Source organism: Tinamus guttatus, unplaced genomic scaffold, assembly GCF_059628265.1.
Source record: "Tinamus guttatus ecotype Peru unplaced genomic scaffold, ASM5962826v1 Tinamus_guttatus_pri_ptg001352l, whole genome shotgun sequence".
In the NCBI taxonomy this organism is placed as follows: Eukaryota; Metazoa; Chordata; class Aves; order Tinamiformes; family Tinamidae; genus Tinamus; species Tinamus guttatus.
In genome coordinates, this window is record NW_028289886.1 from 2,527 (window position 1) to 28,392 (window position 25,866).

The 25,866-nt window shown below is 67.9% G+C and overlaps 1 protein-coding gene across 1 annotated transcript; it reads left to right on the forward strand.

The window, feature by feature from the left end:
• Positions 1–25,546, forward strand: LOC104578041 (IQ motif and SEC7 domain-containing protein 2-like; the record flags this gene model as incomplete). Its single annotated transcript, XM_088539050.1, is given in 17 exon segments — positions 1–65; positions 5,580–5,832; positions 9,086–9,562; positions 11,928–12,133; positions 12,240–12,415; positions 12,418–12,435; positions 12,438–12,726; positions 13,856–14,017; positions 14,088–14,210; positions 15,345–15,511; positions 15,583–15,722; positions 17,497–17,622; positions 17,697–17,796; positions 19,895–20,056; positions 23,834–23,865; positions 23,868–24,000; positions 25,497–25,546. Coding segments are annotated over 17 exon segments (2,679 nt in total), but the record flags the coding sequence as incomplete, so codon positions are not given.
• Positions 25,547–25,866: the final 320 nt, after the last annotated feature.

Genomic DNA, 25,866 nt, shown 5'->3' on the forward strand with positions numbered 1-25,866 from the left:
ATGTGGTGCCTGCAGTGCACGGCGGAGCGGCGGCGGGGGCCGCTCCGGCAGCGCCTGCTGCGCGGGTGAGTCGGGGCCCCCCCCCGGGCGCCCCCGAACCTCCCAGGGACCCCCCGAACCTCCCGGATCCCCCCCGAACCCCCCGAACCTCCCAGGAACCCCCCGAACCTCCCGGATCCCCCCCGAACCCCCCGGATACCCCTGGACCCCCCCCGAACCTCCCAGGGACCCCCCGAACCTCCCGGATCCCCCCCGAACCCCCGGATACCCCTGGACCCCCCCCGAACCTCCCAGGAACCCCCCGAACCTCCCGGATCCCCCCGGACCTCCCGGACCCCCCCCCGGACCTCCCGGTTCCCCCCCCGAACCCCCCGGACCCCCCCGAACCTCCCAGGAACCCCCCCGGATCCCCCCGAACTCCCCGGACCTCCCGGTTCCCCCCCCGAACCCCCCGGATCCCCCCGGACCCCCCCGAACCTCCCAGGAACCCCCCGAACCTCCCGGATCCCCCCGAACCTCCCGGTTCCCCCCCCGAACCTCCCGGTTCCCCCCGGGCCCCCCCGGATCCCCATGACCCCCCCCACATCCCCTCAGCCCCCCCGGATCCCTCAGGCCTCCCCCCCCCGCGCACGCAGGACCCCCCCCCCCATCTGCTCCCCTCCCCCCCCCCCGGACGCCTGGGCCCCTCTGATGGAGAAGGGGGGGTTATGGGGAGGGGGGGGCGCCCGGACGCCGGGGCCCCTCGTGCTGCTCTGCGCCTGGGGGGGGGGGAAGGGGGGGGGCTGCATGGTGACACCCCCCCCCACGCGTGTCCCCACGTTGGTGTCCCCCGGGGGGCCTTATGGGGGATGGGTCCTGTGGGCCCTGGAGGGCTCTGGGTGGCCCTGGGTGCCCCATGGTGGCCCTGGATGGGCTCTGTGTCCCCTGTGGTGGCTCTGTGTCCCCTGTGGTGGCTCCGGATGCCCCATAGTGGCCCTGGATGGGCTCTGTGTCCCCAGTGGTGGCTCTGTGTCCCCCATGGTGGCCCTAGATGGCTCTGTGTCCCCTGAGGTGGCTCTGTGTCCCCCATGGTGGCCCTGGGTGCCCCGTGGTGGCCCTGGGTGCCCCATGGTGGCCCTAGAGGGACTCTGGGTACCCTGTGGTGGCTCTGGATGCCCCATAGTGGCCCTGGATGGGCTCTGTGTCCCCAGTGGTGGCTCTGTGTCCCCCATGGTGGCCCTAGATGGCTCTGTGTCCCCTGAGGTGGCTCTGTGTCCCCTGTGGTGGCCCTGGGTGCCCCATGGTGGCTCTGGGTACCCTGTGGTGGCTCTGGATGGGCTCTGGGTGCCCCATGGTGGCTCTGTGTCCCCAGTGGTGGCTCTGTGTCCCCCATGGTGGCCCTAGATGGCTCTGTGTCCCCTGAGGTGGCTCTGTGTCCCCTGTGGTGGCCCTGGGTGCCCCATGGTGGCTCTGGGTACCCTGTGGTGGCTCTGGATGGGCTCTGGGTGCCCCATAGTCGCTCTGTGTCCCCTGTGGTGGCCCTGGGTGCCCCGTGGTGGCCCTGGATGGGATCTGGGTCCCCTGTGGTGGCCCTGGGTGCCCCATAGTGGCCCTGGATGGGCTCTGTGTCCCCAGTGGTGGCTCTGTGTCCCCCATGGTGGCCCTAGATGGCTCTGTGTCCCCTGAGGTGGCTCTGGGTACCCCGTGGTGGCTCTGGATGGACTCTCAGTCTCCCATGGTGGCTCTGTGTCCCCTCTGGTGGCTCTGGGTGCCCCATGGTGGCTCTGGGTACCCTGTGGTGGCCCTAGATGGGCTCTGGGTGCCCCATAGTGACTCTGTGTCCCCTGAGGTGGCCCTGGGTGCCCCATGGTGGCCCTAGATGGCTCTGTGTCCCCTGAGGTGGCTCTGTGTCTCCTGTGATGGCCCAAGATGGGTTCTGTGTCCCCTGAGGTGGCTCTGGGTGCCCGGCGATGGCCCTAGTTGGGCTTTGGGTGCCTCATGGTGGCTCTGTGTCCCCTGTGGTGGCTCTGGGTGCCCCATGGTGGTCCTAGATGGCTCTGGGTCCCCTGAGGTGGCCCTGGGTCCCCTGTGGTGGCTCTGGGTCCCTTGTGATGGCCCTAGATGGGCTCTGGGTCCCCTGTGGTGACTCTGTGTCCCCTGTGGTGGCCCTGGGTGCCCCATGGTGCCCCATGGTGGCTCCGTGTCCCCCATGGTGGCTCTTTGTCCCCTGTGGTGGCCCTGTGTCCCCCGTGGTGGCCCTAGATGGGCTCTGGGTCCCCCATGGTGGCCCTGTGTCCCTTGTGGTGGCCCTGGGTGCCCCATGGTGGCCCTAGATGGGCTCTGTGTCCCCTGTGGTGGCCCTGGTGCCCCATGGTGCCTCATGGTGGCTCCGTGTCCCCCGTGGTGGTTCCGTGTCCCCCATGGTGGCTCTGGGTACCCCGTGGTGGCCCTGGGTCCCCTGTGGTGGCCCTAGTTGGGCTCCGTGTCCCCCATGGTGGCTCTTTGTCCCCTGTGATGGCTCTGTGTCCCCCGTGGTGGCCCTGTCCCCCCCATGGTGGGCTCTTTGTGCCCCGTGATGGCCCTGTGTCCCCTGTGGTGGCCCTGTGTCCCCCGTGGTGGCCCTAGATGGGCTCTGGGTCCCCCATGGTGGCCCTGTGTCCCCTTTGGTGGCCCTGGATGGGCCCTGTCCCCCCCGCGGTGGCCCTGTCCCCCCCGTGGGGACACTCCGTGCTGTCCAGAGGTCCCCACGTGTCCCCTGGTCACCCCGGGTCACCCCGGGGGGCTCTGGGGCTCCAGGTGGCTCCGGGCGCTGGGGGGGTCTCATGTATTGGGGGGGGTCCCAGCACACTGGGGGGGTCCCAGCGCATTGGGGGTCCCATTTTGGGGGGGGTCTCATGTATTGGGGGGGTCCCAGCACATTGGGGGGGTCCCAGCACATTGGGGGTCCCATTTTGGGGGCGTCTCATGTATTGGGGGGGGTCCCAGCACATTGGGGGGGGTCCTGGCGCGGTGGGGGGGGGTCTCGTGCATTGGGGGGGGTCTCGTGCATTGGGGGGGGTCCTTGTGGGTGGGGGTCCCAGCGCATTGGGGGTGTCTCAGTGTATTGGGGGGGGGTCTCGTGCAGTGGGGGGGTCTCATGCATTGGGGGGGTCCCGGTGCATTGGGGGGGTCCAGGTGCATTGGGAGGGGGTCCAGGTGCATTGGGGGTGTCCTGGATCATTGGGGGGGTCTCGTGCAGCCCCCCCCGACCCCCCCCCCGGCCCCCCCTCTCCGCAGCGTGGAGGACGGGGGGCTCAGTGCATTGGGGGGGGGGTCCTGTTTTGGGGGCGTCCCGGCTCAGTGGGGGGGTCTGATGCATTGGGGGGGTCTGGTGCATTGGGGGGGTCCCGTTTTGGGGTGTCTGGTGCATTGGGGGGGGGTCTCGTGCATTGGGGGGGTCTGGTGCATTGGGGGGGGTCCCGGCTCAGTGGGGGGGTTCCCCGTGCAGTGGGGGGGTCTCACGCAGCCCCCCCCCCCCCCGCAGCGTGGAGGACGGGGCGCTCAGTGCACTGGGGGGGTCCCGTTTTGGGGGGGTCCCGTTTTGGGGGTGTCTCAGTGTATTGGGGGTGTCCTGGATCATTGGGGGGGTCTCGTGCAGTCCCCCCCCGACCCCCCCCCCGGCCCCCCCTCTCCGCAGCATGGAGGACGGGGCTCTCGTGCATTGGGGGGGTCTCGTGCATTGCGGGGGGTCTCGTGCATTGGGGGGGGGTCCCTGTGGGTGGGGGTCCCAGCGCATTGGGGGTGTCTCAGTGTATTGGGGGAGTCCTGGATCATTGGGGGGGTCCAGGTGCATTGGGGGGGTCCTTGTGCAGTGGGGGGGTCCAGGTGCATTGGGGGGGTCTCGTGCATTGGGGGGGTCTCAGTGTATTGGGGGGGGGGTCTCGTGCATTGGGGGGGTCCCGGTGCATTGGGGGGGGTCCAGGTGCATTGGGGGTGACCTGGATCATTGTGGGGGTCTCGTGCATTGGGGGGTCTCGTGCATTGGGGGGGGTCCCTGTGGGTGGGGGTCCCAGCGCATTGGGGGTGTCTCAGTGTATTGGGGGGGTCTCGTGCATTGGGGGGGGTCTCGTGCAGCCCCCCCTGACCCCCCCGAACCCCCCTCTCCGCAGCGTAGAGGACGGGGCGCTCAGTGCAGTGGGGGGGTCCCGTTTTGGGGGTGTCTCAGTGTATTGGGGGGGTCCTTGTGCATTGGGGGGGTCCAGGTGCATTGGGGGGGGTCCAGGTGCATTGGGGGGGGTCTCGTGCAGCCCCCCCTGACCCCCCCCCGGCCCCCCCTCTCCGCAGCGTGGAGGATGGGGGGCTCAGTGCATTGGGGGGGGGTCCCGTTTTGGGGGTGTCTCATGCATTGGGGGGGTCCTTGTGCATTGGGGGGGGTCCAGGTGCATTGGGGGTGTCCTGGATCATTGGGGGGGTCTCGTGCATTGGGGGGGGTCTCGTGCATTGGGGGGGTCCCGGTGCATTGGGGGGGGTCCAGGTGCATTGGGGGTGTCCTGGATCATTGGGGGGGTCTCGTGCATTGGGGGGGTCTCGGCATTGGGGGGGGGTCCCTGTGGGTGGGGGTCCCAGCGCATTGGGGGTGTCTCAGTGTATTGGGGGGGTCTGGTGCGTTGGGGGGGTCTGGTGCATTGGGGGGTGTCTCAGTGTATTGGGGGGGGGTCTCGTGCATTGGGGGAGTCTCACGCAGCCCCCCCTCACCCCCCCTGGCCCCCCCTCTCCGCAGCGTGGAGGACGGGGTGCTCAGTGCATTGGGGGGGGGTCCCGTTTTGGGGGTGTCTCATGCATTGGGGGGGTCCCGGTGCATTGGGGGGGTCCAGGTGCATTGGGGGGGTCCCAACGCAGTGGGGGTGTCCTGGATCATTGTGGGGGTCTCGTGCGTTGGGGGGGGGTCTCGTGCATTGGGGGGGGGTCCAGGTGCATTGGGGGTTTCTCAGTGTATTGGGGGGGGTCTCGTGCATTGGGGGGGGTCTCGTGCAGCCCCCCCTGACCCCCCCCGGCCCCCCCTCTCCGCAGCGTGGAGGACGGGGCGCTCAGTGCAGTGGGGGGGGTCCCGTTTTGGGGGTGTCTCAGTGTATTGGGGGGGTCCCGGTGCATTGGGGGTGTCTCAGTGTATTGGGGGAGTCCTGGATCATTGTGGGGGTCTCGTGCATTGGGGGGGGTCCAGGTGCATTGGGGGGGGTCTCAGTGTATTGGGGGGGTCTCGTGCATTGGGGGGGGTCTCGTGCAGCCCCCCCTGACCCCCCCGCCCCCCCTCTCCGCAGCGTGGAGGACGGGGGGCTCAGTGCAGTGGGGGGTCCCGTTTTGGGGGTGTCTCATGCATTGGGGGGGTCCCGGCTCAGTGGGGGGGTCTCGTGCATTGGGGGGGGTCCCGGTGCATTGGGGGGGGTCCAGGTGCATTGGGGGTGTCTCAGTGTATTGGGGGGGGTCTCGTGCATTGGGGGGTCCCGGTGCATTGGGGGGGGTCCCGGTGCATTGGGGGTGTCTCAGTGTATTGGGGGGGGTCTCGTGCATTGGGGGGGTCTCACGCAGCCCCCCCTGACCCCCCCCGCCCCCCCTCTCCGCAGCGTGGAGGACGGCGCTCCCGGCAGCGAGGCCGGTGGGGGGGGCCCAGCGGGCCCGGCGCCCCCCCCGGGCGAGGCGCCCCCCCCCGCAGCGGGGGCGGGGGCGCAGGGGGGGGGCTGGGCCCGCGCGCCCCCCCGGCTGCCGCCCCCCCCGGCCAGCGTGGCCCTGCGGCTGCAGCAGGAGGAGGAGGAGGGTCGGCGGCCCCGCGCGCTCAGCGACTCCTACGAGCTGTCCAGCGACCTGCAGGACAAGAAGGTGACGGGGGGGGACCAAGGGGGGGGGTAAGGGAGGGGGGTCCCCGTGGGAGGGGGGTCCCCAGCAGGAGGGGGGTCCCCATGGGAGGGGGTGTCCCCAGGGGAAGGGGGATCCCCAGGGGAGGGGGGTCCCTAGGGGAGGGGGGTCCCCGTGGGACAGGGGTCCCCGTGGGGAGGGGGGTCCCCAAGGGAGGGGGTGTCCCCGTGGGAGGAAGGTCCCCATGGGAGGGGGGTCCCTAAGGGAGGGGTGTCCCCAGGGGAGGGAGGTCCCTATAGATGGGGGGTCCCTGAGGGAGGGAGGTCCCTAGGGGAGGGGGTCCCCAAGGGAGGGGGTGTCCCCAGGGGAGGAGGGTCCCTAGGGGAGGGGGTCCCCGTGGGAGGGGGGGTCCCCATGGGAGGGGGGTCCCCATGGGAGGAAGGTCCCCAGGGGAGGGGGGTTCCCAGGAGGAGGGGGTCCCCTAGAGGAGGGGATGTCCCCATGGGAGGGGGATCCCTAAGGGAGGGATGTCCCCAGGGGGAGGAAGGTCCCCAGGGGAGGGGGGTCCCTAAGGGAAGGGGGTCCCCGTGGGACAGGGGTCCCCGTGGGAAGGGAGGTCCCCATGGGAGGAGGGTCCCCAGGGGAGGGGGGTCCCCATGGGAGGGGGGTTCCTAGGGGAAGGGGTTGCCAAGGGGAGGGGGGTCCCTAAGGGAAGGGGGTCCCCATGGGAGGAAGGTCCCCAGGGGCAGGGGGGGTCCCCAGGGGAGGGATGTCCCGAAGGGAGGGAGGTCCCTAAGGGGGGGGGTCCCCATGGGAGGAAGGTCCCCAGGGGAGGGGGGTTTCTATGGGAGGGAGGTCCCTAAGGAGGGGGTCCCCATGGGAGGACCCTGTGGGAGGGGGTGTCCCCATGGGGCAGGGTGTCTGTCCCTGGGTGTCACCACCCCTGTCCCCAGGTGTCACCAGCCCTGTCCCCGGGTGTCACCGCGCTTCTGTCACCCTCCTCACGGGTCTCTTCCTGTCCCCACGTCCTTCTCACTCATCTGCCCCCTCCCTGTGTCCCTGTCCCCATCTCCCCATGTCCCTGTCCCCGTGTCCTTCCCTGTGTCCCTTCTCATGTCCCCTGTCTCTCTCAATGTCCCCGTGTCCCTTCCTGTGTCCCCACCCCTTTGTCCACATGTCCTTTCTCATGTCCCCATGTCTCTCTCAATGTCCCCGTGTCCCTGTGTCCCCATCCCTGTGTCCCTGTCCCCATGTCCCTGTGTCTCTTTCAATGACCCCATGTCCCCATGCTGTGTCCCTGCGTCTCCATGTCTCTCTCGATGTCCCCGTGTCCCCATATCCCTCCCTGCGTCCCCGTGTCCCCTCTCCCTGTCCCCATATCCCTCTCGCTGTCCCCATGTCCCTGTGCCCCATATCCCTCCCTGTGTCCCTCTCGATGTCCCTGTGTCCCCATGTCCCTGTGTCCCCATGTCCCTGTGTCTCTCTCCATGTCCCCATGTCCCTCCCTGTGTCCCTGTGTCCCTCTCCATGTCCCCATGTCCCTGTGTCCCCATGTCCCCATGTCCCTGTGTCCCCACGTCTCTCTCCATGTCCCCATGTCCCTCCCCGTCCCCACGTCCCTCTCGATGTCCCCGTGTCCCTTTCCATGTCCCCATGTCCCCGTGTCCCTCTCCATGTCCCCATGTCCCCCTGTCTCCCCATGTCCCCGCGTCCCTCTCCATGTCCCCATGTCCCTCTCCGTGTCCCCATGTCCCTCTCGATGTCTCTGTGTCCCTCTCCATGTCCCCGTGTCCCTCTCCATGTTCCCGTGTCCCCCCTCCATGTCCCCATGTCCCCATGTCCCTCTCGATGTCCCTGTGTCTCTCTCCATGTCCCTGTGTCCCCACGTCTCTCTCCATGTCCCCATGTCCCTCCCCCTGTCCCCACGTCCCTCTCGATGTCCCTGTGTCCCTTTCCATGTCCCCATGTCCCCCATGTCTCCGTGTCCCTCTCCATGTCCCCGTGTCCCTCTCCATGTCCCCATTTCCCCCTGTCTCCCCATGTCCCTCTCCATGTCCCCCATGTCCCCGTGTCCCTCTCGATGTCCCCATGTCCCTCCCCATGTCCCCATGTCCCCATGTCCCTCTCGATGTCCCTGTGTCCCTCTCCATGTTCCCATGTCCCTGTGTCCCCATGTCCCCGTGTCCCTCTCGATGTCCCCGTGTCCCTCTTGATGTCCCCATGTCCCTCTCCATGTCCCCATGTCCCCATGTCCCTGTGTCCCTCTCGATGTCCCTGTGTCCCTCCATGTCCCCATGTCCCTGTGTCCCCGTGTCCCCACGTCTCTCTCCATGTCCCCATGTCCCTCCCCCTGTCCCCACGTCCCTCTCGATGTCCCCGTGTCCCTTTCCATGTCCCCATGTCCCCCATGTCTCCGTGTCCCTCTCCATGTCCCCATGTCCCCCTGTCTCCCCATGTCCCCATGTCCCTCTCCATGTCCCCGTGTCCCTGTGTCCCCCTCCATGTCCCCCTGTCTCCCCATGTCCCCATGTCCCTCTCCATGTCCCCATGTCCCCATGTCCCCGTGTCCCTCCCCGTGTCCCTGTGTTTCTCTCCATGTCCCCATGTCCCCATGTCCCTGTGTCCCCATGTCCCTGTGTCCCTCTCGATGTCCCCGTGTCCCTCTCGATGTCCCCGTGTCCCTCTTGATGTCCCCATGTCCCTCCCCCTGTCCCCACGTCCCTCTCGATGTCCCCGTGTCCCTTTCCATGTCCCCATGTCCCCCATGTCCCCGTGTCCCTCTCGATGTCCCCGTGTCCCTCTTGATGTCCCCATGTCCCTCCCCATGTCCCCATGTCCCCATGTCCCTCTCAATGTCCCTGTGTCCCTCTCCATGTCCCCCTGTCTCTCCATGTCCCTGCGTCCCTCTCCATGTCCCCATGTCCCCGTGTCCCTCTCCATGTTCCCGTGTCCCCCCTCCATGTCCCCATGTCCCTGTGTCCCCATGTCCCCATGTCCCTCTCGATGTCCCTGTGTCTCTCCATGTCCCCCTGTCTCCCCATGTCCCTCTCCATGTCCCCGTGTCCCTCTCCATGTCCCCATGTCCCCCTGTCTCCCCATGTCCCCGCGTCCCTCTCTTTGTCCCCATGTCCCTCTCCATGTCCCCATGTCCCTCTCCATGTCCCCATGTCCCCATGTCCCCACGTCCCTCTCGATGTCCCTGTGTCCCTCTCCATGTCCCCGTGTCCCCATGTCTCTCTCCGTGTCCCCCCGTCGCCGTCCCCCGCCCCCCGCACAGGTGGAGCTCCTGGAGCGCAAATACGGCGGCTACTTCCGCTCGCGGCGCGCGGCGCGCACCATCCAGGCGGCGTTCCGGCGCTACCGCATGGCGCGCCAGTTCGAGCGGCTGCGCAGCGGCGCCGAGGCGCGGGGCGCGCGCCGCCGCGCGCTGGCCGGCCTGCGCCTGCAGTTCTCCTTCGAGGAGTACGACCGCGGGCCGCCGCCGCCGGGCCCGGGGCCGCCGCCGCCGCCGCCGCCGTACTTCGAGGGCAAGCCGGCGTCGCTGGACGAGGGCGCGCTGGGCCCGGGGCGGGCGCCGCGCCGCGGGCCGCGCTACGGCGGGTCCTGCCGCGCGGGGCTGGACGGCGGCGGCGCCGGGACGGGGACGGTTGGGGACGGCGGCGGCGCCGTGGGGACGTCCCGGAGGCTCTCGGCGTCCGCCGAGTTCGGCCCCGCGGGGACCGAGGAGGATCTGGACGAGGCCTTCGCGCAGCAGGTGGGCGGGGCTGGGGCTCGGGGGCGGGGCTGGGACGAGTGGGCGGGGCTGGGGCTCTGGGGGCGGGGCTCAAGGGTTCGGGGCGGAGTTTGGGGCTCTGGGGGCGGGGCTAGAGAGGGTGGAGGGGGCGGGGCTGGGGCCGGAGGGGGCGGGGCTGGAGGGGGCGGGGCTCAGGGGGCGGGGCTGGGGCTCGGGGCGGGGCTCAAGGGTTTGGGGTGGTGTTTGGGGCTCTGGGGGCGGGGCTCAAGGGTTTGGGGGCGTTGGGGCTCTGGGGGCGGGGTTAGAGAGGGCGGGGCTGGGTCTCTGGGGGCAGGGCTAGAGTGGGTGGGGTTTAGGGGCTCCGGGGCGGGGCTGAAGGGGGTGGGGCTGGAGGGGGCGGGGCTGGGGCTCGGGGTGGGACTCAAGGGTTTGGGGTGGAGTTTGGGGCTCTGGGGGCGGGGCTGGTGGGACTGGGGCTGGAAGGGGGCGGGGCTGGGGCTCTGGGGGCGGGGCTCAAGGGTTTTGGGCGGAGTTTGGGGCTCTGGGGGCGGGGCTAGAGGGGGTAGGGGGTTTGGGGCTTGGGGGGGCTGGGGCTCAGGGGGCGGGGCTCAAGGGTTTGGGGTGGAGTTTGGGGCTTTGGGGGCGGGGCTGGAGGGGGCGGGGTTGGGGCTCTGGGGGTGGGGCTAGAGGGGGTGGAGCTGGGGTTTGGGTCTCTGGGGGCAGGGCTAGAGTGGGTGGGGTTTAGGGGCTCCGGGGCAGGGCTGGAGGGGGCGGGGCTGGAGGGGGCGGGGTTGGGGCTCTGAGGGTGGGGCTGGAGGGGGCGGGGCTGGAGGGGGCGGGGCTGGGGCTCGGGGTGGGGCTAGAGGGGTGGGGGTGGGGTTTGGGGCTCTGGGGGCGGGGCTAGAGGGGGTGGAGTTTGGGGCTTGGGGTGGGGCTGGAGGGGGCAGGGCTGGGGCTCTGGGGCGGGGCTCAAGGGTTTTGGGGTGGAGCTTGGGGCTCGGGGCAGAGCTAGAGGGGGCGGGGCTGGGGCTGCAGGGGGCGGAGCTGGGGCTCCGGGGGTGGGGCTCAAGGGTTTTGGGCGGAGTTTGGGGCTCTGGGGGCGGGGCTGGGGCTCTGGGGCGGGGCTCAAGGGTTTAGGGTGGTGTTTGGGGCTCAGGGGGTGGGGCTGGGGCTTGGGGGCGGTGCTGAGGCTCCGGGGGCGGGGCTCAAGGGTTTTAAGCGGGGTTTGGGGCTCAGGGGGCGGGGCTGGAAGGGGCGGGGCTAGAGGGGGTGGGGTTTGGGGCTCGGGGTGTGGCTGGAGGGGACGGGGCTAGGGTTCTGGGCGGGGCTCAAGGGTTTTGGGCGGAGTTTGGGGCTCTAGGAGCGGGGGTGGGGCTAGAGGGGCGGGGTGGAGGACTTGGGGTGGGGTTTAGGGGCTCAGGGGCGGGGCTGGAGGGGGCGGGGTTCAGGGTCTCTGAGGGCGGGGCTAAAGGGTTTTGGGTGGAGTTTGGGGCTGTGGGGGCGGGGCTGGAAGGGGCGGGGTTGGGAGCGGGGCTGGAGGGGGTGGGGTTTGGGGGTGGGGCTAGAGGGGTGGGGCGGAGCTAGAGGGGGTGAAGCTGGACTGGGCGGGGCTAGAAGGGGTGGGGGTGGGTTTGGGGCTCTGGGGGCGGGGCCAGAGTGTTTGGGGTGGAGTTTGGGGCTCTGAGGGTGTGACTAGGGGCTTGGGGAGGGGCTAGAGGGTTTTGGGTGGAGTTTGTGGCTCTGGAGGCGGGGCTAGGGGCTATGGGGAGGGGCTAGAGGGTCTGGTGTGGAGCTTGGGGCTCTGTGGGTGGGACTAGATGCCCTGGGGGTGGGGCTAAACACTCTGGGGTGGAGTTTGGTGCACTAGGGGCGGGGCTAGGGACTCAGGGGCGGGGCTAGAGAACCTGGGGTGGGGTTTGTGGTTTAGAGGGCGGTACTAAGGGCTCGGGGGCGGAGCTAGTGCATCTGAGGGAGGGGCTAGAGGCTCCAGGGGTGGACCTGGGGCTGTGTGGGTGGGGCTAGGGGCTCCGGGGGCGGGGCTAGAGCATATGGGGCGGAGCTTAGGCACCAGGGGAGGGACTAGAGGGTGTGGGGCAGGGCTAGCTGCCTTGAGGGCGGGGCTAGGAGCTCTGGGGGCGGAGTTTGGCCTCAAGCAGGGTTAGCGAGTCTGGGGCGGAGCTTCGGGCTCTGGGGGCGGGGCTAGAGGTCGGGTGGGGCTAGCGGCCTGGGGGCGGGGCCAGTGGCGCTGGGGGCGGAACGGTGGGGGGCGCCTCCTCCCCCCCGTGGGCGTGTCCCCCCGTGGGCGTGTCCCCTCCCCCCGTGGGCGTGTCCCCTCCCTCCGTGGGCGTGTCCCCGCGCTGACCCCGCCCCTTCCCCGCCCCCCCAGGTGCAGTCCCTGGCCGAGTCCATCGAGGAGGCGCTGGGGGGGCGCGGCGGGGGGGGCGGGGCCCCCACCCCGCCCGGGGGGGCGGCGGCCCCCGCCGAGGGGGGGGCGGCGGCGGCGGCGGCGGGGGGCGGCGGCGGGGGGGGCAGCGCGGCCACCTCCTTCAGTGACGTCACCCTCTACCTGGAGGAGGGGCCGCCGGCGTCCCCGCCCCCCCCGCGCCCCCCCAGCGGCTCCGGCCGCGCCCCCCTCCCGCCGCCCCCCCCGCCGCCGCCGCCGCCGCCCCCCCCCCGCGGCCGCCGCCGCCGCCCCCCCCCCGCCGTGCGCCGAGTGCCGGGGCCGCGGCGGGGGGGGCGGCGGGGGGGGGCACCCGCCGCTGCTCACGGTGGAGCCCCCCAGCGACGGCTCCGAGCGGGGCGGCCCCCCCCCCGACGGGGACACGGGGACGCTGCCGCGGCCCCCCCGCGCCCCCCACCGCTGCTTCGAGCCGGCCCCCCCCCTCCGCCGCCGCCGTCCCCCCCCCGCCGCCGCCGGACGGCTCCGACGACGACGGGAGCCTCCGGAGCAGCTCCGAGGGCAGCCTCAACTGCTCCACGGGCTCCTCGTCCCGCGAGAGCCTCCGCGGCGCCTCCGCGGCCGCCCCGGTGCCGCCGCCGCCGCCGTCGGCGCCGCCGCCGCCCGCGGGGGTCCCCGGGAAGGGGACGTACCAGCGCGAGGGGCGCCAGGGCTGGGACTCGCCCGCGCTGCACAACGACGTGGTGCAGCGGCGCCAGTACCGCATCGGCCTCAACCTGTTCAACAAGTGAGCGCGTCGGGGGGACCCTGCGGCGAGGGCAGGTTGTGGTTCTAGGTGTCCCTATGGAGCAGCAGGGCCTGGTTCTAGGTGTCCCTACGGCAAGGACAGGTCGTGGTTCTAGGTGTCCCTATGGAGCAGGAAGGTCTGGTTCTAGGTGTCCCTGTGGAGCAGTGGGACCCGGTTCTAGGTGTCCCTATGGAGCAGGAGGGTCCAGTTCTAGGTGTCCCTATGGAGCAGGAGGGTCCGGTTCTAGATGTCCCTAGAGCGAGGGCAGGGTCTGGTTCTAGGTGTCCCTATTGAGCAGCAGGGCCTGGTTCTAGGTGTCCCTACAGCAAGGACAGGTCGTGGTTCTAGGTGTCCCTATTGAGCAGCAGGACCCGTTTTGGGGTGTCCCTAGAGCAAGGGCAAGGCCTGGTTCTAGGTGTCCCTATGGGAAGAACAGGTCGTGGTTCTAGGTGTCCCTATTGAGCAGCGGGATCCGGTTCTAGGTGTCCCTAGAGTGAGGGCAGGGTTTGGTTCTAGGTGTCCCTATGACGAGGGCAGGGCCTGGTTCTAGGTGTCTCTATGGAGCAGCAGGACCTGGTTCCAGGTGTCCCTAGGACGAGGGCAGGGCCTGGTTCTAGGTGTCCCTATGGGAAGGACAGGTTGTGGTTCTAGGTGTCTCTATGGAGCAGCAGGACCTGGTTCAGGGTGTCCCTAGAGTGAGGGCAGGGTCTGGTTCTAGGTGTCCCTATGGAGCAGGGGGATCTGGTTCTAGGTGTCCCTATAGCATAGGCAGGACCTGGTTCTAGGTGCTCCTATAGAAAGGAGAGGTCATGATTCTCGGTATCCCTGTGGTGAGGGCAGGGTCCAGTTCTAGGTGTCCCTATGGCGCGGACAGGACACAGTTCTAGGTGTCCCCACGGACAGGACCTGGTTCTAGGTGGCACCATAGCAAGGACAAGACATGGTTCTAGATGACACTACAGGGAAAGGCGAGTTTCATTCCAGGTGATTCCATAGGCAGGACAGCGGCTGTTCAAGCTGACCCAATAGACAGGACAGGGACGTTCTAGGTGACTCTACAACGGGCCAGCGGCTGTTCCGGGTGTCTCAGGGCGTCCGTCGGGGCTGACGCGGTCCCTTCCCGCCGCAGGAAGCCGGAGAAGGGGATCCAGTACCTGATCGAGAGGGGCTTCCTCTCGGACACCCCCGTGGGGGTGGCCCACTTCATCCTGGAGCGCAAGGGGCTCAGCCGGCAGATGATCGGCGAGTTCCTGGGCAACCGGCAGAAGCAGTTCAACCGCGACGTCCTCGAGTGAGCGGCGGGCGCCGGGCGCGCGCGGGGGCCGCCGCGGCGCCAGCTCGCGCGTCCCGCTCTCCCGCAGCTGCGTGGTGGACGAGATGGACTTCTCGGGCATGGAGCTGGACGAGGCGCTGCGCAAGTTCCAGTCCCACATCCGCGTGCAGGGGGAGGCCCAGAAGGTCGAGCGCTTGATCGAGGCCTTCAGGTGAGCGCCGGCGCCTGCCGGAACCGCCCGAGCGCTCTGGAACCGGTTCCGTGCTCTGAAACAGGTTGCGCGGTCTAGGACCGGTTGCACGGTCAAGAACCGTTTCCCCGGTCTTCAACTGGTTGCACCATCAAGAACCAGTTGCGTGGTCTAGAACCGGTTGCATGGTCAAGAACTGGTTGCACCATCAAGAAACGGTTGCACGGTCTCTAGAACCAGTTGCATGCTCAAGAACCATTTGCACCATCAAGAACCGGTTGCATGGCTTAGACCTGGTTGCACGGTCTCTAGAACTAGTTGCATGGTCTCTAGAACCAGTTGCATGGTCTACAACTGATTGCACAGTCTCTAGAACAGGTTGCTCGGTCTCTAGAACCAGTTGCATGGTTTCTAGAACCAGTTGCTTGGTCAAGAACCAGTTTCTTGGTCAAGAACTTGTTGCAGCATCCAGAACCGGTTGCAGGGTCTCTAGAACCAGTTGCATGGTCAAAGAACCAGCTGCATAGTCTAGATGTGGTTGCACCATGAAGAACCAATTGCATGGTCAAGAACAAATTCCACGGTCTAGAACTGGCTGCACCATCACGAACTGGTTACACGGTCTAGAATTGGTTGCATGGTCTCTAGAAACAGTTACATGGTTTCTAGAACCAGATGCATGGTCAAGAACCAGTTTCTTGGTCAAAAAGTGGTTGCGGCATCCAGAACCGGTTGCACGGTCTAGAACTGGTTGCATGGTCTCCAGAACTGGTTGCATGGTCTCCAGAACTGGTTGCACGGTCTAGAACCGGTTGCACAGTCTAGAACCGGTTGCATGGTCTAGAACCGGTTGCACGGTCTCTAGAACCGGTTGCACGGTCTCTAGAACCGGTTGCATGTCTAGAACTGGTTGCATGGTCTCCAGAACCGGTTGCACGGTCTAGAACCGGTTGCATGGTCTAGAACCGGTTGCATGGTCTAGAACCACTTGGATGGTCTCCAGAACCGGTTGCACGGTCTCTAGAAGCGCTTGAGCACCAGCTGCATGGTCCAGACCCAGCTGCACGCTCAAGAACTGCTCGTGCGCTCTAGAACCCGCGTCCGGGCTATGGGGCGCCCTCACCCCATGGGCCGTGGGGCCGTTCTGCCCCACAGCCAGCGCTACTGCGTGTGTAACGCGGCCCTGCTGCGCCAGTTCCGCAACCCGGACACCATCTTCATCCTGGCCTTCGCCGTCATCCTCCTCAACACCGACATGTACAGCCCCAGTGTGAAGGCCGAGCGCAAGATGAAGCTGGAGGACTTCATCAAGAACCTGCGGGGTGAGCGGCGCGGGCCCCGGGGCGCCGTCCCCGGCGTCCCCGCGCGCTGAGCCGGCCGCGCGGTGCCGCAGGGGTGGACAACGGCGAGGACATCCCGCGGGACATGCTGGTGGGCATCTACCAGCGCATCCAGAGCCGCGAGCTGCGCACCAACGACGACCACGTGTCCCAGGTCCAGGCCGTGGAGCGCATGATCGTGGGCAAGAAGCCGGTGGGTGACGCGTGGGGAGGAGCCTCTGGGGGGCGGCCCCACGGAGGGGGACCCACGGGGGCATGGCCCGTAGGGCGCTCTGCAAGGACGGCCTAGGGCGCCTACGGCCAGAGCGGGACAGTCTAGGTGGCCCAATGGAGGCACGTTCTAGGTGACCCTATAGAGGGACCTTTTAGGTGACCCTATAGAAGTACATTTTAGGTGGCCCTGTAGAGGGACTTTCTAGGTGACCCTATAGAGGGACATTTTAAGTGACCCTATAGAAGAACATTCTAGGCGGCCCTGTAGAGGGATGTTCTAGGTGACCCATGGAGGGATGTTCTAGGTGACCCTGTAGAGGAACGTTCTAGGTGACCCTATAGAAGGACATTCTAGGTGGCCCTGTAGAAGGACGTTCTAGGTGACCCATGGAGGGATGTTCTAGGTGGCCCTGTAGAAAGACGTTCTAGGTGACCCTATAGAGGTACATTCTAGGTGACCCTGTAGAGGGACATTCTAGCTGCCTCTGTAGAGGGACATTCTAGGTGACCCAATGGAGGGACATTCTAGGTGGCCCTGTAGAAGGACGTTCTAGGTGACCCATGGAGGGACGTTCTAGGTGGCCCTGTAGAAGGACGTTCTAGGTGACCCATGGAGGGATGTTCTAGATCTCCCATTAGAGAAATGGTGCATATGATGCTCTAGAGCGATGTTCTGTGTGTTCCTATAGAAGACGTTGTAGGTGTCTCTATGGAGAGGTGACCTAGGTGTCCTTATGGAAGGATGTTCTAGGTGTCCCTATGAAGGGGCATCCGAGCTCACTCTAGGGGTGGGGAATGTTCTAAGCGATCTCTTGGAGTGTTCTGGGAGACCCTATGGAGGGATGTTCTAGGGGACCCTATAGAGAAGCCTTCTAGGTGCCCCTATAAACAGACATTCTAGGTGGCCCTACAGGCAGGTGTTCTGGGTGCCCCTATAGAAGGATGTTCCAGGTGTCCCTATAAGTGGACGTTCTAGGTGGCCCTATAGACAGACGTTCTAGGTGCCCCCATAAAAGGGTGTTCCAGGTGTCCCTATAACCAGACTTTTTAGGTACCGCTATAGAAAGACATTCTAGGTGTCCCTATAGCCAGACGTTCTAGGTGTCCCTATGCACAGATGATCTAGGTGTCCCTACAGACAGACATTCTAGGTGTCCCTACGCACAGACATTCTAGTTGTCCCTATAGACGGATGTCCCAGGTGTCCCTATGCACATACGTTCTAGGTGTCCCTACAGACAGACGTTCTAGGTGTTCCTATGCACAGATGATCTAGGTGTCCCTACAGACAGACATTCTAGGTATCTCTATGCACAGACGTTCTAGGTGTCCCTATAGACAGATGTCCCAGGTGTCCCTATGCACAGATGTTCTAGGTGTCCCTATGCACAGGCGTTCTAGGTGTCCCTATGCACAGATGCTCTAGGTGTCCCTACAGACAGACATTGTAGGTGTCCCTATGCACAGACATTCTAGGTGTCCCTATGCACGGACGTTCTAGGTGTCCCTATAGACAGATGTTCCAGGTGTCCATATGCACGGACGTTCTAGGTGTCCCTATAGACAGATGTTCTAGGTGTCCCCACGCACAGACGTTCTAGGTGTCCCTATGCACAGACGTTCTATGTACCCCTATAGACGGACGTTCCAGGTGTCCCTACGCGGGGACAGGGCACCCCCGGGCCATCCCGCGCGGGGGGCGTGGCCGCGCGCGGCGCTCGGGGGAGGCGGGGCCTCACCAGCCCCGCCCCCAGGTGCTGTCCCTGCCCCACCGGCGCCTCGTGTGCTGCTGCCAGCTCTACGAGGTGCCCGACCCCAACCGGCCCCAGCGCCTGGGCCTGCACCAGCGCGAGGTCTTCCTGTTCAACGACCTGCTGGTGGTGAGCGCCGGGCGCGCGTGGGGGGCCCCCCGGACGCCGGGGCCCCGCTGAGCCGCCCCCCGCGCCGCCCGCAGGTGACCAAGATCTTCCAGAAGAAGAAGATCCTGGTGACCTACAGCTTCCGCCAGAGCTTCCCGCTCGTCGAGATGCACATGCAGCTCTTCCAGAACGCCTGTGAGCCCCACGGCGGGACCCCCGCCCCACAGGGTGACCCGCGGGGTGTCCCACTGAGCCCCATGGTGCCCCACAGGGTGACCCACAGGATGTTCCCCTGTCCCATGATGTCCCCACAGGCTGTCCTAGGTGCCCCATTGAGCCCATTGGATGCCCCATGATGTCCCCCAGCGCTGTCCTAGGTGCCCCCTTGAGCCCATTGGGTGCCCCGGGGTGTCCCCTTGCCCCGGGATGTCCCCATGAGCTGTCCTAGGTGCCCCATTGAGCCCCTCGGGTTCCCTGGGATGTCCCCCTGCTCCACGATGTCCCCATGGGCTGTCCTAGGAGCCCCATTGAGCCCATTGGGTGCCCCGGGGTGTCCCCAGGGTCTATCCTAGGTGTCCCATTGAGCCCATCAGGTGCCCCAGGGTGTCCCCGTGCCCCACGATGTCCCCACAGCCTGTCCTAGGAGCCCCATTGAGCCCATGGGGTGCTCCACGATGTCCCCACGGGCTTTCTTAGGTGCCCCACTGAGCCCATTGGGTGCCCCAGGGGTGTCCCCTGCTGCACAGTGTCCCCATGGGCTGTCCTAGGTGCCCCATTGAGCCCATTGGATGCCCCACGATGTCCCCATGGGCTGTCCTAGGTGCCCTGTTGAGCCCTTTGGGTGCCCTGGGGTGTCCCCACGGGCTGTCTTAGGTGCCCCATTGAACCCATGGGGTGCCCCAGGATGTCCCCCTGCCCCACGATGTCCCCCAGGGCTGTCCTAGGTGCCCCATTGAGCCCATCGGGTGCCCCGGGGTGTCCCCCTGCCCCATGATGTCCCCAGGGGCTGTCCTGGGTGCCCCATTGAGCCCATGGGGTGCCCCGGGATGTCCCCCTGCCCCACGATGTCCCCCAGGGCTGTCCTAGGTGCCCTGTTGAGCCCTTTGGATGCCCCGGGATGTCCCCATGGTCTGTCCTAGGTGCCCCATTGAGTCCATGGGGTGCCCCGGGCTGTCCCCAGGGCTGTCCTAGGAGCTCCATTGAGCCCATTGGGTGCCCCGGAATGTCCCCATGGGCTGTCCTAGGTGCCCCATTGAGCCCATCGAGTGCCCCGGGGTGTCCCCACCGTCTGTCCTAGGTGCCCTGTTGAGCCCATTGGGTGTCCCCCTGCCCCGGGCTGTCCCCACGACCTGTCCTAGGTGCCCCATGGGGTGCCCTGGGGTGTCCCTAGGGGTTGTCCTAGGTGCCCCATTAAGCCCATGGGGTGCCCCGGGATGTCCCCCTGCCCCACGATGTCCCCCAGGGCTGTCCTAGGAGCTCCATTGAGCCCATTGGGTGCCCCGGGGTGTCCCCACAGTCTGTCCTAGGTGCCCCATTGAGTCCATGGGGTGCCCCGGGCTGTCCCCACGACCTGTCCTAGGTGCCCCATTGAGCCCTTTGGGTGCCCCAGGGTGTCCCCACCGTCTGTCCTAGGTGCCCCATTGAGCCCATCGGGTGCCCCGGGATGTCCCCAGGGCTGTCCTAGGTGCCCCACTGAGCCCTTTGGGTGCCCTGGGGTGTCCCCACGGTCTGTCCTAGGTGCCCCATTGAACCCATGGGGTGCCCCGGGCTGTCCCCACGGTCTGTCCTAGGTGCCTCATTGAGCCCCTCAGGTGCCCCGGGATGTCCCCAGGGCCTGCCCTGGGTGCCGCGGGGTGTCCCCACCGTCTGTCCTAGGTGCCCCATTGAGCCCATGGGGTGTCCCCCTGCCCCTGGGCTGTCCCCACGGTCCGTCCTCGGTGCCCCAATGAGCCCATCGGGTGCCCCGGGCTGTCCCCACGGTCTGTCCTAGGTGCCCCATTGAGCCTATGGGGTGCCCTGGGATGTCCCCCTGCCCCACAATGTCCCCACGGCCTGTCCTAGGTGCCTTGTTGAGCCCTTTGGATGCCCCGGGGTGTCCCCAGGGGCTGTCCTGGGTGCCCCATTGAACCCGTTGGGTGTCCCCCTGCCCCGGGCTGTCCCCACGGTCTGTCCTAGGTGCCCCATTGAGCCCATCGGGTGCCCCGGGCCGTCCCCACGATCCGTCCTCGGTGCCCCCCGGGGCGCCCCGGGCTGCCCCCGCCCGCGGGTGCCCCACGGCGTCCCCGTGTCCCAGATTACCAGTTCGGGATCAAGCTGCTGTCGGCGGCGCCGGGCGGCGAGCGCAAGGTCCTCATCGTGTTCAACGCGCCCAGTCCCCAGGACCGGCTGCGCTTCGCCAGCGACCTGCGCGAGTCCGTGGCCGAGGTGCAGGAGATGGAGAAGTACCGCGTGGAGGGTGAGCGCCGCAGCGGGGTGGGAGACGGCATGGGAGCGCCCGGAGCGCCGGGATGGGAGCCGGGATGGGAGCCGGGAGCGCCCGGAGCGCCGGGATGGGAGCCGGGATGGGAGCTGGGATGGGAGTCGGGAGCGCCTGGAGCGCTGGGATGGGAGCCGGGAGCGCCTGGAGCGCCGGGATGGGAGCCGGGATGGGAGCTGGGAGCGCCCGGAGCACTGGGATGGGAGCCGGGATGGGAGCCAGGAGCGCTGGGATGGGAGACGGGATGAGAGACGGGAGCGCCCGGAGCGCTGGGATGGGAGCCGGGATGGGAGCCGGGATGGGAGTCGGGAGCGCCTGGAGCGCCGGGATGGGAGCCGGGATGAGAGTCGGGAGCGCCTGGAGTGCCGGGATGGGAGCCGGGATGGGAGTCGGGAGCACCCGGAGCGCTGGGATGGGAGCCGGGATGGGAGTCGGGAGCGCCTGGAGCGCTGGGATGGGAGCCGGGATGAGAGCCGGGAGCGCCCGGAGCGCCGGGATGGGAGCCGGGAGCGCCCGGAGCACTGGGATGGGAGCCGGGATGGGAGCCAGGATGGGAGACGGGAGCACCCGGAGCGCCGGGGTGGGAGACGGGATGGGAGCCGGGATGGGAGCCAGGAGCGCCTGGAGCACTGGGATGGGAGCCGGGATGGGAGCCGGGAGCGCCTGGAGCGCCAGGATGGGAGACGGGAGCGCCCGGAGTGCCGGGATGGGAGCCGGGATGAGAGCCAGGATGGGAGTCGGGAGCGCCTGGAGCGCTGGGATGGGAGCCGGGATGGGAGCCGGGAGCACCTGGAGCGCCGGGATGGGAGCCGGGATGGGAGACGGGAGCACCTGGAGCGCCGGGATGGGAGCCGGGAGCGCCCGGAGCACTGGGATGGGAGCCGGGATGGGAGCCAGGATGGGAGACGGGAGCACCCGGAGCGCCGGGATGGGAGCCGGGATGGGAATCGGGAGCGCCCGGAGCGCCGGAATGGGAGCCAGGAGCGCCGGGATGGGAGATGGGATGAGAGACGGGAGCGCCCGGAGCCCTGGGATGGGAGCCGGGATGGGAGCCGGGAGCGCCTGGAGCGCCGGGATGGGAGACAGGAGCGCCCGGGGTGCCAGGATGGGAGATGGGAGCACCCGGAGCGCTGGGATGAGTGCTGGGAGCAGTGGGATGGGAGCTGGGGCGCTGGAATGGGAGCTGGGAGTGCCAGGATGGGAGCCGGAGCGCTGGGATGGGCACTGGGAGCACTGGGATGGGAGCTGGGAGCACTGGGAGCACTGGGATGGGAGCTGGGAGCACTGGGAGCACCAGGATGGGCACTGGGAGTGTTAGGAGCACTGGGATGGGAGCCGGGAGCGCTGCAATGGGAGCTGGGAGCACTGGGAGCACCAGGATGGGCACTGGGAGCACTGGGATGGGCGCTGGGAGCACTGGGAGCACCAGGATGGGCACTGGGAGCACCGGGATGGGAGCTGGGAGCACTGGGAGCACCAGGATGGGCACTGGGAGCACTGGCAGCACCAGGATGGGCACTGGGAGCACTGGGAGCACCGGGATGGGCACTGGGAGCACTGGGATGGGAGCTGGGAGCACTGGGAGCACCGGGATGGGCACTGGGAACACTGGGAGCACCAGGATGTGCCCTGGGAGTACCGGGATGGGCACTGGGAGCACTGGGATGGGAGCTGGGAGCACTGGGAGCATTGGGATGGGCACTGGGAGCACTGGAATGGGCACTGGGAGCACCGGGATGGGCACTGGGAACACTGGGAGCACCGGGATGTGCCCTGGGAGCACCGGGATGGGCACTGGGACCACTGGGATGGGAGCTGGGAGCACTGGGAGCACCGGGATGGGCACTGGGAGCACTGGGAGCACCGGGATGTGCCCTGGGAGCACCGGGATGGGAGCTGGGAGCACTGGGAGCATTGGGATGGGCACTGGGAACACTGGAATGGGCACTGGGAGCACCGGGATGGGCACTGGGAACACTGGGAGCACCAGGATGGGCACTGGGAGCACCGGGATGGGAGCTGGAAGCACTGGAATGGGCACTGGGAGCACCGGGATGGGCACTGGGAACACTGGGAGCACCGGGATGTGCCCTGGGAGCACTGGGAACACTGGAATGGGCACTGTGAGCACCGGGATGGGAGCTGGGAGCACTGGGAGCACCAGGATGTGCCCTGGGAGCACCGGGATGGGAGCTGGGAGCACTGGGAGCATTGGGATGGGCACTGGGAACACTGGAATGGGCACTGGGAGCACCGGGATGGGAGCTGGCGGGGCTGGGGAGCACCTGGGGACACCAGGGGACACTGGGGTGGCACCGGGATCACTGGGGGCCCTGGGAGGCACTTGGGCGGACACTGGGGAGGCACTGGGGGGGACACTGGGGGCTCCTGGGGGACACTGAGGTTAGTGGGGGGGACACTGGGGTTACTGGGGGACACTGGAGGAGACACTGGGATCACTGGGGGGTTCTGGGGGGCACTGGGGACACAGAAGGGACACTGGGATCACTGGGGGACACTGGGGACATTGGAGGGGACACTGGGGGGGCCTGGGGGACCCTGGGGGGGCACTGGGATCACTGGGGGACACTGGGGACACTGGGGGGGGCCCTGGGGGGCCCTAGGGGGGCACTGGAGGGTCCTGGGGGACGCTAGGGGGTCCTGGGGGTCACTGGGGACAGTGGGGGGCCCTGGGGACACTAGGGGTGGCACAGGGATCCCTGGGGGGCTCTGGGGGGCATTGGGGACACTGAAGGGGACACTGGGGGCCCTGGGGACACTGGGGGACACCGGAGGGGTCCTGGGGACACTGGAGGGGACACTGGGGGGCCCTGGGGACACTGGGGGGGCCCTGGGGACACTGGAGGGGACACTGGGGGGGCCCTGGGGACACAGGGGGGGGGACACTGGGATCACTGGGGGACACTGGGAACACTTGAGGGGACACTGGGATCACTGGGGGGCACTGGGGGGGTCCTGGGGGGCCCTGGAGGCCCCTAGGGGACACTGGAGGGGATACTGGGGGGCACCGGGGACACTGGGGACCCTGGGGACACTGGAGGGGACACTGGGGGCCCTGGGGACACTGGGGGGGCCCTGGGGACACTGGGGACACTGGGGGACCCTGGGGACACTGGAGGGGACACTGGGGGGCCCTGGGGACACTGGGGTCCCTGGGGACGCTGGAGGGACACTGGGGGGCCCTGGGGACACTGGAGGGGACACTGGGGGCACTGGGGACGCTGGGGGGCCCTGGGGACACTGGGGAGCACTGGGGGGCATTTGGTACACTGGAGGGGACACTGGGGGGGCGCTGGGGACACTGGGGTCCCCGGGGACGCTGGAGGGACACTGGGGGGCCCTGGGGACACTGGAGGGGACACTGGGGGCACTGGGGACGCTGGGGGGCCCTGGGGACACTGGGGAGCACTGGGGGGCATTTGGTACACTGGAGGGGACACTGGGGACCCTGGGAACGCTGGAGGGGACACTGGGGGCACTGGGGACACTGGAGGGCCCTGGGGGACACTGGGGGGCCCTGGGGACTCTGGAGGGGACACTGGGGGCCCTGGGGACGCTGGGGGGCCCTGGGGACACTGGAGGGGACACTGGGGAGCACTGGGGGGCATTGGGTACACTGGAGGGGACACTGGGGGCCCTGGGGACACTGGAGGGGACACTGGGGGACACTGGGGGCCCTGGGGACGCCGTCTCCCCCGGCGCCCCCGGCCGCTCCTCACACGCCCCCCCCCCCAGCGGAGCTGGAGAAGCAGAAGGGGGTGACGGGGGCCGCGCGGCGGCGGCCCCCCCCCGCGACGCCCTCAACGGGCTGAGCCGCAGCAGCCTGGACGAGGCGTTCGGGCCGCCCGAGGGGCTCAAACGGAGCGCGCTGAGCAGCTCCCTGCGCGACCTGTCCGACGGGGGTAGGGGACAAGGGACAGGGACACCCCCCCTGTGTGTGTGTGTGTGTGTGTGTGCGCTGAGCAGCTCCCTGCGCGACCTGTCCGACGGGGGTAGGGACAAGGGATGGGGACAAGGGACAAGGGACAGGGACACCCCTCTGTGTGTGTGTGTGTGCGCGCTGAGCAGCTCCCTGCAGGACCTGTCCGATGGGGGTAATGGATAGGGGACAAGGGACAAGGGGTGGGGACAGGGGACATCCCCATGTGTGTGTGTGCGCGCTGAGCAGCTCCCTGCGGGACCTGTCCGATGGGGGTAACGGATGGGGACAGGGGACAGGGGACAAGGATGGGGACAGGGGACAAGGGATGGGGACAAGGGATGGGGACAGGGGACATCCCCATGTGTGTGTGTGTGTGCGCTGAGCAGCTCCCTGCGGGTCCTGTCCGATGGCGGTGAGGGGACAAGGGACAAGGGATGGGGACAAGGGACAAGGGACAGGGACACCCCTCTGTGTGTGTGTGTGTGCGCGCTGAGCAGCTCCCTGCAGGACCTGTCCGATGGGGGTAATGGATAGGGGACAAGGGACAAGGGGTGGGGACAGGGGACATCCCCATGTGTGTGTTGTGCGCGCTGAGCAGCTCCCTGCGGGACCTGTCCGATGGGGGGTAACGGATGGGGACAGGGGACAGGGGACAAGGGATGGGGACAGGGGACAAGGGATGGGGACAAGGGATGGGGACAGGGGACATCCCTGTGTGTGTGTGTGCGCTGAGCAGCTCCCTGCAGGACCTGTCCGATGGGGGTAGGGACAAGGGACAAGGGATGGGGACATGGGACAGGGACACCCCTGTGTGTGTGTGTGTGTGCGCTGAGCAGCTCCCTGCGCTACCTGTCCGATGGGGGTAATGGATGGGGACAGGGGACAAGGGATGGGGACAGGGGACATCCCTCTGTGTGTGTGTGTGTGTGTGTGCGCTGAGCAGCTCCCTGCAGGACCTGTCCGATGGGGGTAGGGACAAGGGACATGGGACAAGGGACACCCCCCTGTGTGTGTGTGTGTGTGTGTGCGCTGAGCAGCTCCCTGCGTGACCTGTCTGACGGGGGTAACAGATGGGGACAGGGGACAAGGGATGGGGACAGGGGAGAAGGGACAGGGACACCCCCATGTGTGTGTGTGCGCTGAGCAGCTCCCTGCGGGACCTGTCCGATGGGGATAGGGACAAGGGATGGGGACAGGGGACAGGGGACAAGGGACACCCCCCCGTGTGTGTGTGTGTGTGCGCTGAGCAGCTCCTTGCGGGACCTGTCTGACAGGGGTAACGGATGGGGACAGGGGGCAGGGGACAAGGGATGGGGACAGGGGACATCCCCATGTGTGTGTGTGTGCGCTGAGCAGCTCCCTGCACGACCCGTCCGATGGCGGTGAGGGGACAAGGGACAAGGGACAGGGGACAGGGACACCCCTGTGTGTGTGACCCCCCCCGTGTGACACCCCCATCTATGTGACCCCCCCCAGGCAAGCGGGGCCGGCGCAACAGCGTGGGATCCCTGGACAGCACCATCGAGGTGAGGGCGGGGCGCTCAGGCCACGCCCCCTCAGGCCACGCCCCCACCCCAATGCCACGCCTCCCGCTTCTCCGGGGCGGGGCTTGGGGTAGGGGGCGGGGCTTGGTCAGCAGGGGCGCTGAATGTGCAGGGTGGGGCTTGTCTGCATGTGGGCGGGGCTAATCCTGATGGGCGGGGTTTGACCATATATGGGGTGCTGAGTGTTCCCGGGGCGGGGCTTGGCCATATATGGGGTAGGGAAATGCTCCTTGGGGCGGGGGCTGACCATGTATGGGGTGGGGATGTTCCTAGGGGTGGGGATTGACCATATATGGGTTGGG